Source organism: Papilio polytes, unplaced genomic scaffold (genome assembly GCF_000836215.1).
Source record: "Papilio polytes unplaced genomic scaffold, Ppol_1.0 DF824158.1, whole genome shotgun sequence".
Taxonomy (NCBI): Eukaryota; Metazoa; Arthropoda; class Insecta; order Lepidoptera; family Papilionidae; genus Papilio; species Papilio polytes.
This window is the reverse complement of record NW_013525046.1, coordinates 1181515-1197409: the sequence shown is the minus strand read 5'-3', so window position 1 is coordinate 1197409 and position 15895 is coordinate 1181515. Positions and strand designations below refer to the sequence as shown.

General features: G+C 37.2%; 3 protein-coding genes across 3 annotated transcripts in view; 1 reads left to right on the top strand and 2 right to left on the bottom strand.

Annotated features, from left to right (window-relative positions):
* Window positions 1–4251, top strand: part of LOC106111489 (gamma-aminobutyric acid type B receptor subunit 2) — a 27031-nt gene extending 22780 nt beyond the window's left edge. The window contains exons 8-13 of the mRNA XM_013293608.1: window positions 47–216; window positions 613–701; window positions 987–1176; window positions 2089–2407; window positions 2786–3006; window positions 3311–4251. Of these exons, the coding sequence (XP_013149062.1) occupies window positions 47–216; window positions 613–701; window positions 987–1176; window positions 2089–2407; window positions 2786–3006; window positions 3311–4210 (1889 nt within the window). The 3' untranslated portion in view covers window positions 4211–4251. The remainder of the gene's footprint in view (window positions 1–46; window positions 217–612; window positions 702–986; window positions 1177–2088; window positions 2408–2785; window positions 3007–3310) is intronic.
* Window positions 4252–6466: 2215 nt separating this feature from the next.
* Window positions 6467–9078, bottom strand: LOC106111647 (probable ATP-dependent RNA helicase DDX28). The gene is made up of 5 exons (XM_013293785.1): window positions 8478–9078; window positions 8052–8323; window positions 7628–7800; window positions 7103–7379; window positions 6467–6838 (listed from the first exon to the last, which is right to left on the bottom strand). The coding sequence occupies exons 1-5, from the start codon at window positions 8983–8985 to the stop codon at window positions 6587–6589; spliced, it is 1482 nt and encodes a 493-aa protein (XP_013149239.1). The 5' UTR covers window positions 8986–9078; the 3' UTR covers window positions 6467–6586.
* A 281-nt stretch (window positions 9079–9359) lies between these two features.
* Window positions 9360–14057, bottom strand: LOC106111646 (glucose dehydrogenase [FAD, quinone]-like). The gene is made up of 3 exons (XM_013293784.1): window positions 13776–14057; window positions 11768–11901; window positions 9360–10926 (listed from the first exon to the last, which is right to left on the bottom strand). The coding sequence occupies exons 1-3, from the start codon at window positions 13906–13908 to the stop codon at window positions 9400–9402; spliced, it is 1794 nt and encodes a 597-aa protein (XP_013149238.1). The 5' UTR covers window positions 13909–14057; the 3' UTR covers window positions 9360–9399.
* Between the last annotated feature and the right edge of the window lie 1838 nt (window positions 14058–15895).

Below are 15895 nucleotides of genomic sequence, written 5' to 3'. Positions count from 1 at the left end.
TCTAATCCAGTAAATTTCTCTATGGCTGCTGTATTTCCTTTTCCAGTTCTTGACTCCATTTATGTATTTTATTTCTGCAGATCAATAAAGTTGTCCTCGCCTCGCCTCAACAACATGACCCTCATCGGATGCGTGTTAGTGTACACGGCGGTGGCATTGCTTGGAGTCGACAATGCCACCCTGCCTTCCTTCGTGCCATTTTCCGCCATGTGCACTGTAAGTACTGCCCTCGACTGTATCCTGAGGACAAAGCCAATATATATCTATGTAATAAATAAGAGATCAGTAAAACCAATTTTAGTGGTAGAACCCGCTTTAGCATGTTCGCACTGTAGGTCTCGCCAGTAATACCACAACCACAAAGACAGGCGTGAAGTGGAAGTAATTCCGCGTATCGTCAAATGAATGTGGTGCTTTTCATTTCCACTCTGTTGTTGTAAGGAAACGATGGGAAGGGTAAATGGATGTGATGGTAAAGGAGACCGCATAGGAAATCTCCTCACCGTCAATAAGGGTAGACAACAAATCAGCAATTTCCGATATCTATGGGCACTTGCTCGTTTGCCACTACGTGATATAAAAAAACATAATTACCATTTTGTCTACTTCCAGGGAAGGGTTTACATTCTATCGGCGGGATTCTCTTTAGCGTTTGGGTCAATGTTTGCCAAAACTTACAGAGTTCATCGAATTTTTATAAGGTGGGTTTGATGTGAAGATTTTCGAATTAGAATGAAAACTTATAAAATGTATAGAAAAAAAATTATGCTATAATATTTATTTTCATTACAAATATGATGGTTGGAAGGTACGGGTTTCTTACCACAATCGGGAGGTAAAACAACCCAATCGTGGTAAGAAACTTGTTTCTTAGCAACACCATATTTGTAAAAATCACGATAGTTTAAAGTTAAAAAATTCTGTAATTTTGAAAGTTCACCAGGATTTTTATTTAAACAGAGTAAAGATAGTCGCATTTTGTGTAGCAACCGAAGTGGCGTGTGCAAGACGAAGCTGCTGCAGGACACGCCGCTGATAGCGCTGGTGTGCGCGCTGCTGCTGCTGGACGCGCTGGTGGTGACGCTGTGGGCCGTGCTGGACCCCATGGAGCGCCACCTCCGCAACCTCACCCTCGAGATCAGCGCCACCGACCGCGGCGTGCTCTACCAGCCGCAGGTCTGCAGCCGCCACCAGGCCCACCTCTTCACAATATTCAATCGATCTATACAAAGAGGAAAGAATTTTTGTATTTTCGAATGTATTCGATCCACGCAAAAACAGTATAGTTTTTTCTTACGTGAGAAAGATGATTTATCTATGAGAAAGTTAGGCTTTTTTTTATTATTTTCTAATTTCGCGCGATCGAAGTCGCGAGCAACAGCTAGTGAAGAATAAACAAGCATGGTATAGATCAGCCTCAAATCTTTCAATTCCAAAAACTGCTGATGAATATGCTCGAAACCCTGGAGATGAAAAGACGAAATCTGATAAACACTTAGAATACGAGAAAAAAAATCACAGTGGTAGAGCCCGCTTTAACATCTTCTCACGAATAGGCCGGCTCGCCCGGTGTAATAACATGAACACACAGAAGACAGGCGTGAAGTGGAAGCAATTCCGCGTTTCGTCTGATGAGTGTGGTGCCGGAGGCCTAATTATAATCCCTTTCCCTTTCCACCCTTTTCTTAAGAGGAGAGGATTCGAAGGAAAAGTGGATTTGACGGTGGAGGAGACGCATAGGAAGGGGAAATGTCCTCTTTATGTGCGTCTTCTTCTCCGTCAAAGAAGGGTAGGCAACACATCTGCAATTGCGGATGTCTATGTGCAGCGGTCGCTTTCCATTTCGGTGGATTCAGGTGGCCGCTTGCTCGTTTGCCACTTTATGTTAAAAAAAAAACTTTTTTATTAAAGATATCTGGAACCTTTGACTAAACTTTGATTGTTTAGCCTCAACTGTTTAGTTGCACAACAAACAACCGAGTAATGTGCGCTCCATATAAGCTCCTAGGAATCAACAGACTAAACAGTTGCGATAGTTCAGACAAACGGCGGTTTTACATTGTTCAACTAACCTCACACCTCTTCCAGATAGAAGTGTGCAAGTCTCAAAACATGACAGGCTGGCTCTGCGCGCTGTACGCTTACAAAGGTCTGCTTCTGATCGTGGGCCTCTACATGGCGTGGGAGACGCGCCACGTCAACATCTCCGCGCTCAACGACTCCAAGTACATCGGCATCAGCGTCTACTCCGTCGTCATCACCAGCACCAGCGTCGTCGTCATCGGCACCATCATCTCCGAGCGCGCCACCCTAGCCTACATCACCATCACCGGTCTCATCCTCATCGCGACCACCTCCACTCTCTGCCTCTTGTTCCTGCCCAAGATTATCGCTATTAGAAGTAACAGTATGTATATCTAAAACTTCTCTAACTTATTTAAAAGATTATTTCTAAAATATTTACTTGAAAGATTATTTATTAACCAGGGATATCAACGTGAAAAGAGTTAAGTTGCTTTCTTTTATCGCGCATAACTTAAACAAACTTTGTTAGTACATCACAGACATCGTTTGCAGATTAGAAGACAGAAATCTTTTAGAAAATAGCATCACATCCGTTCTTTCTTCTTAATATTGGATATTTCATATTTAGCAATAGACTGAGTAATATTCACACAATTTTCATCTTAAGATTTAAAATAGAAATGAACTTGTGTCTTATATAGATGTTCAGTATTAGTTATGTTTTATGAAAGAATCAATGTGTCTATCCTTCCAGCTGAAGACGATCCAGTAATCCAGAGTATGGGTTTGAGACTGGAATGTAAAACTAGAAGATTCGTAACCGACGAGACTCAAGAGTTGCATTTTAGAATAGAAATACAGAATAAGGTGTACAAGCGCGAGGTGGCGGCGCTCGACAGAGAGATCGGCAGGTTAGAGAGGCTGCTCGCAGAGCCCTTGGAGTCTGCCGGCTCCAGTGCCTCAGTAGCGCTGCATCGACGGGTAAGTACTCCTTTAGTTGCTAATTATCCAGAAAACCAGTACAGGTACTAAATAACATAAAGATAACACGATAGCAGTTTAATTTTCCTCACGACTGTGCAAAGAGTGAATAGCGTAGAAGACATTTCAGTAGTCAATCACATTCGTTTATCACAAGAGTCATTTAAACATCAAAGTAAACCATAATAGAGAAATTAGAAGTTTTTTGACTAGAAATAGATTACTGAGAGTGGGTAGTCTTTCAAGCTTAGCCTTTGAACCATACTGTTGACACCTAGTCAATTTCCTTGTTACAAAATTTCAGACGGAACTAAATACAGTCGAGGAAGAGAGCAAAGGAAGCGGTCTGCAGAAGAGGGCGGGCAGCGTGGGCGGCGGCGGGCTGCCGCTGCTGCTGCTGTCGGTGCTGCCGCCGGTCATCCCGCGCGCCAGCTGGCCCTCCGCCGCCGCCGCCGGCCGCGCCGACAACTCAGTAAGCTTTAGCTCGCAACCGAAACTAAACTATAGGAAATCTCAGCCGGCGATAGATCTCTACAACCTCTGCCTCAACAAAAGAGACGAGAACCACGGCTTCCTCAGTAGATTAAAAAATTTCTTCGGTAGTAGACCGTCGAGTAGAAAGGCGTCCACGATGTCCATAGCGGACCCCACCGGCCAGAGCATCGCGGCCGCGCTCCGCATGCACGTCGGCATGCTCGCCGGCCTCGTGCCGCACGGGAACCGCCCCCTGGTCCTCTCCTGTAACACTCTTAACGTGCCCAACCCGGAGACCAAATTAAGAAGAGAATCGTACGCTAAAAGCGGCCCCATCATCAGAATCATCGACGACGAACCGTCTCGTTCGAAGTACTCGTCCGAAAGGAGTATACCCTCGACGAACAAGTACGTCGCGGAGCCGGAGACTAGAGTAAACTTCGTCCTACCCACCGGTCATAGGAAATCGATGTCCCAACAGAACTCCAGTGAGAGGATAAAAGGTTCACCGAGGTTTCCTCACAGGATAGCTCCGAGCGCGGCCAGCCTCTCCGCGCTGCACGGCCGCAGGAAGGCCAGCGCAGACAGCGTCTTTAACCTATCTGGAGCGTTCGACGAACAGCGAAGGTTCAGTCACCAGAATGTTTCTAACCAGGAAAAGACCAGGGCTACGATAGAGAGTAGATGGAAATCCACAGAAGACGCAATACCTGGACCTTCGGGGACTTAAACAAACTATCTCGATATATTGTGTGCCAAATTTATAAACTATTCGCCAAACATATACATGTTGTATATCGATGTAGTAAGTAGATTATAAAAGATATTTTAATAAACCACTTTTTCTGTAGTTCGTGTGAATTCTGGCCTAGATTGATATTAATGTAATAAAATTTTTAACAAACAATTTGGACAATTACAAAATATATTGTCTTTAAATAATTTTTCAAATAACATGTATTCAGAAAAACATATACAAAATTTGTTTCTAAATTCTTAAAACTTTAAACAGAACCTTGAATTTTATTGAATCTTCGTTAAGTACAGATTTTAATATTTGTATTATGTAAGAATGTACACTATTTATTATTAATCATATCAAAATAAGGGATTATACAAGACGTATTAAAAGTGTTTAAAAGCAATATTAATGTATATTATATAGGTATAAAGTTTTAGAGCACTAGGTATTAGAATTTCTTAAAAATGTTTCGTTTAAAATATTTTTAGATGTATTAGTATTTCTGTCATATACAAAATTTAAGCATTTCATACAGAAGACTCAGCTACCCTTATGTTTCACTATGTTTATTTTATATTTTTTATAAATAAAAAAAATTCAACATAACTGCTATCATTGTGTCGTGGCTCTGTTGACATTATTTAGGGTTGCAATCAAAACTACTAGGCCCAATTAATTTTAGAAATCGTATTTTCGTATTAGTAATTTTTCGTATAATCGCGGTTTTTTTTATAATATAAGGTGGCAAACGAGCAAGCGGCCACCTGAATCCACCGAAATGGAAAGCGACCGCTGCCCATAGACATCCGCAATTGCAGATGCGCTGTCTACCCTTAATTGACGGAGGAGGAGATGCACATAAAGAGGACATTTCCCCTTCCTATGAGTCTTCTCCACCGTCAAATCCACTTTTCCTTCCCATACATTCCTCTTTAAGAAAAGGGTGGAAAGGGAAGGGGATTAAAATTAGGCCTCCGGCACCACACTCATCAGGCGAAACGCGGAATTGCTTCCTCTTCACGCCTGTCTTCTGTGTGGTCGTGGTATTACACCGGGCGAACCGGCCCTGCAGTGCTAAGATGTTAAAGCGGACTCTACCACTTTTTCTATTGTCTAAACTATTACTACCCCCTGTTCAGATAAATAAATAATTTAACATTTGTCTTCTGTATGACTTACGCTTAATATTAATATAGTGTTCAATATTTACAAACTAAACATATTACCTATGGTTCCTAAGTAAATATAAAAGCAAGATGAGAAATGATAGACAATCTTAATAACAAAGTAACGGCTCGTGCCGAGGCTCCTGAGGGAGTCCGGGAACTTAGTTACTCATAAACGAGGTTTAGGCTAAGCGCCATCTGCGCTCGGCCACCTCAAGCCCGGTGAATCTGTAAATGCCTCTTCAAGGCAAACAGTGACAAATCAGTCACAAAAAAAAAAAAAAAAGATAGACAATCTTAATAACAAAGTAACGGCTCGTGCCGAGGCTCCTGTGGGAGTCCGGGAACTTAGTTACTCATAAACGAGGTTTAGGCTAAGGGCCATCTGCGCTCGGCCACCTCAAGCCCGGTGAATCTGTGAATGCCTCTTCAAGGCAAACAGTGGCCATTCAGTCACAAAAAAAGATAGACAATCGATATCTACTTTTTTATTTTAGATTTAGAAAATGACTTCATTAACAAAATGATTGCTAAAATTGTGTCTTACAGCTGTTTACATAGGAGCCATCGATATCAATGTTATAACAAATAGATACAAGTGTGTATATTTGTGATTAAATTTATAGAACAGAAGTAGTTTTATTGCCTTATAACCCTGAATTATTAAAAATTATTCGGTAAATTCATGTTCAGGAAATCTTGAAAACATTTATTAAATGAAACAATTTATTAATTTAAATCTCCTCCACATCTTTTCTGTCTTTATTATCATAATAAAAAATAGGTATAAAAGGGAAACTGTCTTACAAACAAATAAATTTCGTTTCTTGATGTGACGATTATATCGGTGTGCAGACTAGGCGCGTCACTTCAAGAAACGTATCTCAGAATACAACCGCAGTCTTCGTGAAACCTACAACATCATCAGTTGCCGATACTGATCGCGGTATAAAATTAATCTTAGGAACAAACAGAGTATAAACAAATAGTACAAATTTTACTTATTATCAGTTTATTCCTAAGTTTAACTTTATACTGCGTTTATTTGTAAGGCTGTTAGAATTAAAACTAAACAAAATCTATTTAAATTTTATTAACACTTAAATTGTTAACAATTACAAAAAAATCTATTCTTACATCTATTTTAACATGTACACTGCCAGACCCTACTTTATTAAAAAATATGGCATCCAAAGTGTTAAATCCCAACTCCAGTCATCCTAGCTATCCTATCTTCTATCTGTCTTCGTATGTTCGCGTTGACGTTGGGTAAGTCATTACCCTTCCTTACAGAGGTCTCTATTTTCTGGACTACGTTAATCTCCCTCGGCCAGGCGACAAAGTTTGTGACCGCACAATCGTTCGCGGAACCGATACGTCCGGTCCGACCACAACGGTGAATGTAATCAGCAATGTATAAAGGGAAATCGTAATTAATTATATGACGAGTCTGAAAAAAAATTAGCCCTGTCAGTTTTCATAAAAAAACAAAAGTAAAAAAAAATGTAAAAAAAAAGCTTAGCAATAAAAATAGATCACATCAAAAGAACGTGACAACATAAATTGTTAGTAAAACAAATAGAATAATATTGAATGTATGTATCTAGTATAAAAAAATTATAAGAAAGAAAAAATGTACAAAAAAAGACGCCTGAAAAAAAAATTAACGCAATTTTATGCAGAAAAATTTATGTAGGAACAAAAGTATACAAACCCGTATTGTATCCAATCCACGTGAAGCAATATCTGTACAAGATAGTACATTAACTGATCCATTGTTAAATAATTCAAACTTTCCTTGTTTCAACGGAACTGCCATTTGTCCATTAATATTGACACATTCTATGTTATTTTCGTTTAAAAACATTGAGACAAAATCACATGTCGATGTTTTGTTCGAAAAAATCATAACAGGTCTTTTTTGGTTCACATCAGCTTGTACTAATTTCAACAACTCTACAGGTTTCTGTGCTTTACCCAGACGAATGAATCTGAAAAAAAAAACAAAAGCAAGCATAAATACATATGAAATGTATTGGTGTTTTATAGCACAATAAAAACAGCACTAAAAAAGATTCTATTAGTCATTCTTATTCAAAAAATGATTTTTTTTTATTTTTTTTTACTTAGGACTCATAAAGCACTTCAAAACTGTGTATTCATTCAAATACTTAAAGAACATATCGCATATTGTTTGACGAGACATATAAATCTTCTAACTTCTTGTGTAAGTACTTACTTTTGTGGCACATGAGGCAGTAACTTGTGTATATTAGTTGTTGATATTGTCCTCAAGGACTGGGGTTCTACAAATGAGTTGACGGACTCCGGCAGCTCATGGGGCATGGTAGCACTCACTAGGGTCAACTGACATCCAACTGGCGGAACTTGTACTTGAACTTTGTAATGGATCTGAATTAATTAGAAAAAAATAGTTAAACATACTGTTAATGTCAAAAATCTAAATATCAAAGCACTTGACAATACTGAACAAATCTTTTTCTTACAAACTTCTAGCATTGTAAGCATAACTAGCATTCCTGGGTTAGTTAAAATCTGTGAAATAGTTAAATCGCAAAATATGTGCCTCAGCACTACTCATAGTTGCTTAGAATGAAGCACCTAGAATTAGCTTGGTTTATTTTAAATATTATATGACTTACCCCGAATTTCTTCAACAAATTCTCGACTTTCCCAATAAAAGTATCATCAAGTAATGTGTCTGCTTCATCAAGTACCACATGATGTACATTATGCACCTTGTAAATACCAGTTGTTACCAACTTGCTGTATGCACCCAGAGTTGTGACCAAGATGTCAGAGTACTCTATTGGAGGATTCAGTATTTTTTGCTTAGTTTTTCCTCCGATTAAAGTTGTGACATTGATATTGATGTTCTGTGCTATGCTCTCCGCAACCTGGCCTATTTGACTTGCTAAAAAAATATAATAATTGTGCTTTTCAGAATAAACCTCTATTAATTATAAAATATTTAATTTAAAGATTCAAGAGGCAGTTAAATTGTGTCATTTCAGCAAACATTGACTCTTCAATATGGTATCTTATTTTAATAAATAGATATATCTTACCTAATTCTCTACTAGGAGTTAATACAACAGCTAGAGGACTGTTGAATTCCTCCTTCATATGAGGTTTCCATTCTAAAATATGCTGGAAAATCGGCAACAAGTAACCCAGTGTTTTTCCACAACCGGTTTCCGCTGTTATCACTGAATTATATCCTTGAAGAATAGATGGAATGGCTTTTGTCTGTATTAAAGTTGGTAATTCAAATCCTTGAGCCAACATAATCTCACTTAGCTCATTACAAATGCCGATTTCTTCGAAACTCTTTCTGTATACTGGTTGTTGTTCCTTTTTATTAACATCATAGTAGATAGTAAAATAATCATTCTTTGATTTAGCACTCATCCAACCTTTGGACGCTAATTTAATTCCATCGAATTTACTATACGTTTGGCCCTCGTAATGATTAAACTCGGGTCGTTTGCAAGATATTATGGGCAACTTTTTCTTTGCTTGCTGGATACTATACCGGCAGTACGATGTATTAAACAGGTGACGTAGTTTCGACATTATTAAAACCTTTGAGTATTAAAACTATTAGTACTCATTATTTATTAATAAAAAATTGGAAACATTTATTCATTATAGCGCTTTTAAATAAAATATAACCTCACTTTCTACAAATTCCTGTCAAAATGAAATGTCACTGTCACTGACTGACATGAAAAGAAAATTAAAAATAGGCAAAGGTTAATGATAACGAAGGAAAAAAGGCTGTGCTTTTTAATTTTTTCTAATTAACTTATGTAATATTGGACCAATAATTCTTGACGACACAAATAAGGGACTACTGTTAAATGAATACTGCTATTAAGTGCAAGCTCTCTTCAAATCGTTTCCATCGGATACCTAAAACGGAATGGATGTTTTTATTGAAAACAAAAGAGTGTCAAATTATTTATTTACTATTACATTGCTTCTTTGTTAACAACCATTATCTGCTTTAATCATATCAGCTGCTTTCTCTGCTATCATCACGATGGGGGCATTTGTATTTCCGCTAGTAATAATTGGCATCACACTGGCGTCTACTACACGTAGCCCCTTTACACCCTTTACTCTTAACCTTTCATCCACAACCCCATCAGATCCCATCGCGCAAGTACCTACCGGATGAAACTGTGTACCTGACAGATTTAAAACATAACATTTCCAGTATTCATGACTTCCAAACGGTAATTCAGCGCATTCATCGAGATTCAAATCCACAACTTCCGCCGCACAACTTCGATGATACGACGAATTTAATACTTTAGTATAATCTTCGACACATCTTGCAAATTTATCAATATCGTTTACATCAGAAAAAAAACCAGAATGTATTAGAGGTGAATCTTCAGGATTGCGACTTTTCAATTCAATTTTACCTTTTGACGCCGGATGCAATAAAGTTAACACAGCAAATGCTACTTCTTGTCTTAAAACAGCTTTTCCCATAGCCGTACATACTTTATCGTTCCATTGGAAAACGTTTTTGCACATAAATAGAGGCAATATAGATCCTCTATGTTGAGGAAAAACTGTCGCTTGGTAATCTGGATACGTTTGCGATTTGTCCAAAGCGACGTGTCCGATCAAACTCGCCACTGGAAACTTGTCTAAATTTCTAAAGACGTTCACTATCTCAATAAATGAGCGTAAATCTTTCTCCCCATTTAACAATACAGGAACTAACGGATGATCTTGCATATTTTTTCCAACCTTAGGTGAATCTACTAATGTTTCAATTCCAATTTTATCTAAATGATCTTTTGGTCCTATTCCAGAGAGCATTAATAGTTGCGGGCTGTTTACAGCACCTGCTGATAAAATTACTTCTTTATTTGCTTTAACGGTTATAATTTTATTACTTGATAATTTTACTTCTACTCCGACGACATTTTTATCATTATCAAAAATTAATTTTCTGGCTAACGCGTTCTTTAATAAGTGTAAATTGTTTCTATCCAAGATAGGTTTTAGAAAAGCGACCGCTGTACTTTGTCTTAAGTTATCACCGATCGTAAACGTTGGATACGAAAATCCGTTTTGTTCAATACCGTTTGTGTCGAGGTAAACCTTGTTACCTATTTCTTCGAAAGCTTCCAAATATCTTTCAGGTCTGCCTTTCCAAACCGGTCGGATAACATGCATATAACCGTCTTTTCCATGCAGATATGCCGTTGTACTATTTAGAATAACAGGATCTAATAAGTGTTCACTCTTTTTGAAATAATGTGTCACATTTTCCCAGTCCCATCCTGGGTTACCTAATCGCGTCCATTCCTCATAATCAGCTCTATTTCCCCTAACATAGTACATGTAATGGAGACCACTGGATCCTCCTAACATTTTCCCTCTAATCATATGAATGTTTCCGGTACTTTGCGCCTGGCTAGAGTAACCATCGTCCACTGTGTGATAATCCCAGTCCGGTAGGAAGGTAGGCATCAACACTGATAATCCGGGACTCTGTTGGGATTAAATAAATTAGTATCCTGGTTGTGGAGAGCATGTGTCACATGATAAAGCTTATTTAAACATGCTTAGAGCGGGCCCACAAATTTTGACTAAACTATCGCAAAACTGTTGTGTGATTGTCAATTGTTTCGCAGCCCCAACTGTTTAGTTGCACAACTAAAAATCGAGTAGTGTGCGCACCTCCATATGAGCTCATAGGAATCAAAGCGCGACTAAACAGTTGTGCGATAGTTTAGTTAAAAGTGTGCGTGAGCTCTTAATGTACTTATATTAATAGGTGTCGATCAGATGAGGCAAAGGCATTGCTCTCTTCCCTCTACAGAACTCAAAATGGAAACAAATATTAGTATATATTATCAGTGATATAACTAACTGCGCCACTGACTCAGTAAAAACAGTAAAAAGTGAATATTTTATTTTGCAAACTTAGCCATTTTATTACGCAACATTTATTTATTAAGATAAAAATAGAGTAATTATAGTAAATAAATTCAACTGAACATAGCAATCAATCTTATTAAGAAAACGCTTCTAAGACAATTGTATTTTTTTATACCTCTTTGTTTGGAAATAGATTTTTTTCTGCTTGTAATTTACATAAATATTTGCCACGAAGATTATTATTAACATTGTAATTATTAGGTTTTAAATTACATAATGTATTTTTTGTCCAGCGTAAAACAGCGCTTTAGATTATTCTATCGCTGAAAGCCACTGCAAATTACATTATCTAAATTAGTAAATAAGCGAAAGAATAAAAGATATCACCGTCATATCGTCGTCGTAAAGTAACAAACAAGCGGCGTTCGGGATTTGAAGGACAAATGCTTACATCAGAAATAGGGGGCGGGTCTTCTCCAGCTTCGATCAGCAACACAGACCAGTTGCCAACCTCAGTGAGACGATTAGCCAGCACGCAGCCAGCGGACCCCGCGCCCACCACTATAAAATCGAAACTATCGCCATCTGGAAATAACAAAGTTTTGTCAAGATCATTTACATATGCTTCTTAAAATTGTGATCAAACTAAATAATTCACAATTATTAACTTGAAAATATTGTTTTTGCTAAGGTAAAAAACCAAAGTAAAAAATCACAATAAAAAGTGCGCACTACGTAAGTGCACTGAAATTAATTTTATGCAATTAATTATGATGCATTTAATTTAAAGATAAGTATTTCCTTTTTATATATTCCTTGGAATATAATAAATAACCGAACGACACGGGACACCTTGCGCTAAAAAACCCACCAAGTTGGCTTTATTGTTGATCTCTAAGTAGGGATACTGTATATTTACAATATTTTATTGTAGTAAGTACTAAACTTAAAATAAACATTAAAAACTAATTGAGAAAATACCTTTTAATAAACCACTAAATCACAAAGAAGATATTTCGATAATGAAGAAATCAAAAGGCAAAAAACTATTAAAAAAAGTCGCCTTTACTGTCTATGATAGGTAACTTTACCTTATAGAAATACATTATTTTTTTTATAATACAAGGAGACAAACGAGCAAGCGGCCACCTGAATCTAACGATATGGCAAGCGAACGCTGCCCATAACATGTGCAATAGCAGATGCGTTGCCTACCCTTAATTTACGGAAGAGGAGACGCACATAAAGAGGACATTTCCCCTTCCTATGCGTCTCATCCACAGTCAAATCCACTTTTACTTCCCATCCTTTCCTCTTAAGAAAACGGTGGAAAGGGAAAGGGATTAAAATCAGACCCCCGGTACCACATTCATCAGACGAGACGCGGAATTGCTTTCACTTCACGCCTGTCTTCTGTGTGGTTTTGGTATTACACCGGGCGAGCCGACCCATTCGTGCTAAGATGTTAAAGGGGGCTCTACCACTGTTAAAATTATTACTTTGGCGCACAACAAAAAAAAAGTAGTTATCTAAGGATTTTTTTTGTAATATAAAGAAAGATGGCAAGATAAACGTCATTGTATGCAGATGCGATTGACCTATTAAACTATCAAGATGTAATGAAGATAAAGAGAAACATACTAAATATTTCCGCGAAATTTACGGCTTCAAAACGAAGCCTCATATAAACTGTTTGAGTAAATAATACAGTATTTTGCTAGCAAATAACAAAGATGTAGCCAAAGTTCTAAATAAATAATTTTATCACACGCTAGGGCTCAAGTTTACCTACAAAATAAAACCATAATGCAAAACCTAACGTGTGTAACTTGCAAAAGATTTCATTCATTTGCTATTTTGATTCATATGTATTTCTCATATAAATCAACATGGTGTGCCTTTTATGGTCAACAAACTCGAAATTAGATTTGTATTCTAATGTTAAAACTGAGATTTTTTAAGGATTTATCACTACTAGTATTCTTTTAAATTACAAAAACAGTCTACTGGCAGTACCCTTATACTTAAGGTAGAAACCAAATCGAATTATACTTCAGTCCTCAAAATCGTTTAGGCTACACGCTGTCATTAGAACATTTCCTTTAGTGCTTTTTTTAGGATAGGGCGCAATTAATCTACCGATCAGGATGCCAAAGTCAGCGAATTTCACAGTCCTACTTAGAGCGTGCGTAAACCTTTGACTAAAATATCGCACATCTATTTTTCGATTGACAATTGTTTCGTAGCCTATTCAACTGTTTAGTTGCACAACTAGAAACCGAGTAGTGCGCACCTCCATATAAGATCATAGAAAAGCGAGACTACACAATTGTGGGATACTTTAGTCAAAGTTGCGCGCTTTCTGAAGTCTGTTAAACCCCCCATAGGATAAAAAAAGATCGCCCGTAGATATCTCGCAGGAGCGCTAGCAACCGAGAATTTCCTTAAAACTATCTTACCAGAGACGTTTGCCTGTGTATATTCTTGAGTCTGGAGTAGAAGGGAAGATACTAAAAGAAACATTCTTGACAAAACATCGATGCACGGTAACAAAACCTTTAGTTGTAAATACGCTATGGACGTCAACCACATTCTGCTATGTAATTACAACACACTGTGAACACTAAAGCGAGAGTAAACACTGAATGATACCATACTAGCTGCTTCTTTTATATATAGGACAATTTTTTTTATTTAAAGAGATGTACAGCTTTAGTCCAAAACTACAAAACTTTCCATTGAAATACTTTTATAGTGTTCACTTTGATATTCAAACAATATTCACTAAACTATAGACAAACGAAGGTTAATTAAAAATTAGAGACAAAATTCAAATTTTATGTTAATTTCTGCAGAGGCCATTATGCATGTCTGGTAATAAAAAAAATAAAAACTGTTTTATTTGCGTCATCAAAGAATAAAATAATTCGATTGTTTAAAAGGATAAAAATACCTAGTCGTAAGATAATTAAAAATGTTTATTCTTTTGTCGTATACTCGTTGTCATTAAAAGAATAAATAAGGCCTTAATGTCCGAGTAAAATTGCGTGCGTTTTGCTAAATTGTAACTAACCTGTTTATTATGGTAATTATTGTCGTTAATATTCACAAGTTTACCTTCATGTCAATGTTCCTCAAACTGAAGGGTGCTGGTCACAAATTATATGATATAGCGGGGAGCGATAAATCTATTAATTACCAGGGGATTTACGAAATAAGAACATCTAACATTATGCACACTGTTAGATATAGGCCTATCCCAATACATTCCACAAAAATCGGTCCTTTCGCATCCAACGACTTCCCGCCGTACGCACTAAGTCGTCGATCGCCCTACTTTCCTAGTCGTCTTCCGTTGGCCGTACATCGTTAGTTTTTCTCTGTGCCAAACAAAGAGACATTATAAAACTGAACACATCCTTTTAGTGGGGATTTAGGAAGTATAGGCCGACGGTAAAGTAAGGCGACGTGGGCGTCGGCCGGAGCGCAGAGTGTAAAGGGTACCTACGCTTTTTAACCGACTTCAAAAAGGAGGAGGTTCTCAATTCGTCTGTATGTTTTTTTGCGATTTTTAGTCCAATTATGCGTCGCTGTAAAAAACTTGGCCGAGGCGCCAGGAATAAAGGGGTGCTCTTTTTTGTTTCTATTGCAGTTAGCAGATGACGTCCTTTTTTTACTACAGTTTCGGTCGCTGTTAGAAACTCGCCCAGAGCTCCGTTAATTCTAAAACCGGTCCAAATTTTAGGCAACTTATGTTCTACTCTAATGAAGTCGCAAGTGACCTCGGGTATTGTAATACGCGTATTTCGCATTACACAACACAAAAAAATTATAATGGTTTGAATTTAAATATTAAGTTTTGCACAAAAAACTAGCCAAGAATAGTAAAAGTTCACTATTCGTTTTAATTAACATATATTACTGAGTACTAGGGTCCAAGGAGCTCTACTTAAACCTCAAATCTCGCTGAACCTAAAAGATTAAGGGCTTGTCTTACCACTCGCTGATAGAGGCTCAGATAGCTTAAAAATAGCACTGTCAGATGAGGGAAGACAGTCCGATATTTCCATCACATATTTTAGATGTTGGATTGTTATCAGGAAATTTACAATCTGGTGGGGCCAATCTGGTTGTTCGCACACAAGCACAGGTAATAGGCAATATGCATATGACGCCAAATTGTACCAAACTTTTTTTAAGCATACTTTATTACTATAAAAACATTCCTGCAAAGATTTTTTTAAATATAATGTGATTTAGTGGCAAAATTTAATCATTAAAAAGTGTTTTTTTTTCAAATTCCCTCGCTAAGTTCAAAAACGCGCACTATTGGTCGAAGCAAGTGGCTTATCTAATATGGCGTCGCTGTGTTGACAATACACAGTTCATTTACGTTAGTTTATATAGAAATACACTTTTGAAATATTTTACTGTAAACACGATATCAAAACCAACTTTAAAATAAAAAATTAATGAATAGAATTATTAATTACCACTTTTTGACCGACTTCCCAAAAGAAGGAGGTATTCAATTCGACGGTATATTTTTTTTTTTTTTTTTTTTTTTTTTTTTTTTTTT